At 67.6% G+C, this 1,013-nt stretch overlaps 1 protein-coding gene across 1 annotated transcript in view; it reads left to right on the top strand.

Moving 5' to 3' along the window:
• ZFHX3 (zinc finger homeobox 3) overlaps positions 1-1,013 on the top strand; it is a 196,080-nt gene that overhangs the window by 190,529 nt on the left and 4,538 nt on the right. Inside the window, exon 10 of the mRNA XM_085305745.1 lies at positions 4-1,011. Coding sequence (XP_085161871.1) covers positions 4-1,011 — 1,008 coding nt within the window. The remainder of the gene's footprint in view (positions 1-3; positions 1,012-1,013) is intronic.

Below are 1,013 nucleotides of genomic sequence, written 5' to 3'. Positions count from 1 at the left end.
GAGCGAGAAGGCGAAAGAGAAGGAGAAGGCGCCCAAGGGGAAGGGGGACCCGCCGCCGGGGCCCAAGAAGGAGAAGGGGGAGGCGGCGGCGGCGGCGGCCCTCTCGGCCCCGCTGCCCGCCATGGAGTACGCGGTGGAGCCCGCCCAGCTCCAGGCGCTGCAGGCGGCCCTCAGTTCGGACCCCACCACCTTGCTCACGAGCCAGTTCCTCCCCTACTTCGTCCCCGGCTTCTCACCCTACTACGCGCCCCAGATCCCCGGTGCCCTGCAGAGTGGGTACCTGCAGCCCATGTACGGCATGGAGGGGCTGTTCCCCTACGGCCCCGCGCTGTCGCAGGCCCTGCTGGGGCTGTCGCCCGGCTCCCTGCTGCAGCAGTACCAGCAATACCAGCAGAGTCTGCAGGAGGCGTTGCAGCAGCAGCAGCAGCAGCAGCAGCGGCAGGCGCAGCCGCCGCCGCCGCCGCCCAAGGCGCCGCAGCCCAAAGGAAGCCAAACCCCAGTCCCCGCGGGGGCTGCCGCCCCAGACAAAGACCCTGCCAAAGAACCCCCCAAGCAAGAAGAGCAGAAAAACGCACCCCGCGAGGTGTCCCCCCTCCTGCCCAAACCCCCAGAAGAGCCCGAAGCAGAGAGCAAGAGCGCGGACTCCCTGTGCGACCCCTTCATCGTTCCAAAGGTGCAGTACAAGCTGGTCTGCCGCAAGTGCCAGGCGGGCTTCAGCGACCAGGAGGCGGCCAGCGACCACCTGAAGTCCCTCTGCTTCTTCGGCCAGTCCGTGGTGAACCTGCAAGAGATGGTGCTTCATGTGCCCACTGGCGGCGGCACGGCCGGCGGCCCGTACCAGTGCGTGGCGTGCGAGAGCACGGTGTGCGGGGACGAAGCCCTCAGTCAGCATCTCGAGTCCGCCCCGCACAAACACCGAACAATCACCAGAGCAGCAAGAAACGCCAAAGAGCACCCCAGTCTATTACCTCACTCTGCCTGCCTCCCCGATCCCAGCACCGCATCTACCTCGC

Source organism: Rhea americana, unplaced genomic scaffold, assembly GCF_003343005.1.
Source record: "Rhea americana isolate MKP2758 unplaced genomic scaffold, rheAme1 scaffold_226, whole genome shotgun sequence".
Lineage (NCBI taxonomy): Eukaryota > Metazoa > Chordata > Aves > Rheiformes > Rheidae > Rhea > Rhea americana.
Note: the sequence above shows the minus strand (reverse complement) of the source record. Positions and strands in the feature narration are given on the sequence as shown.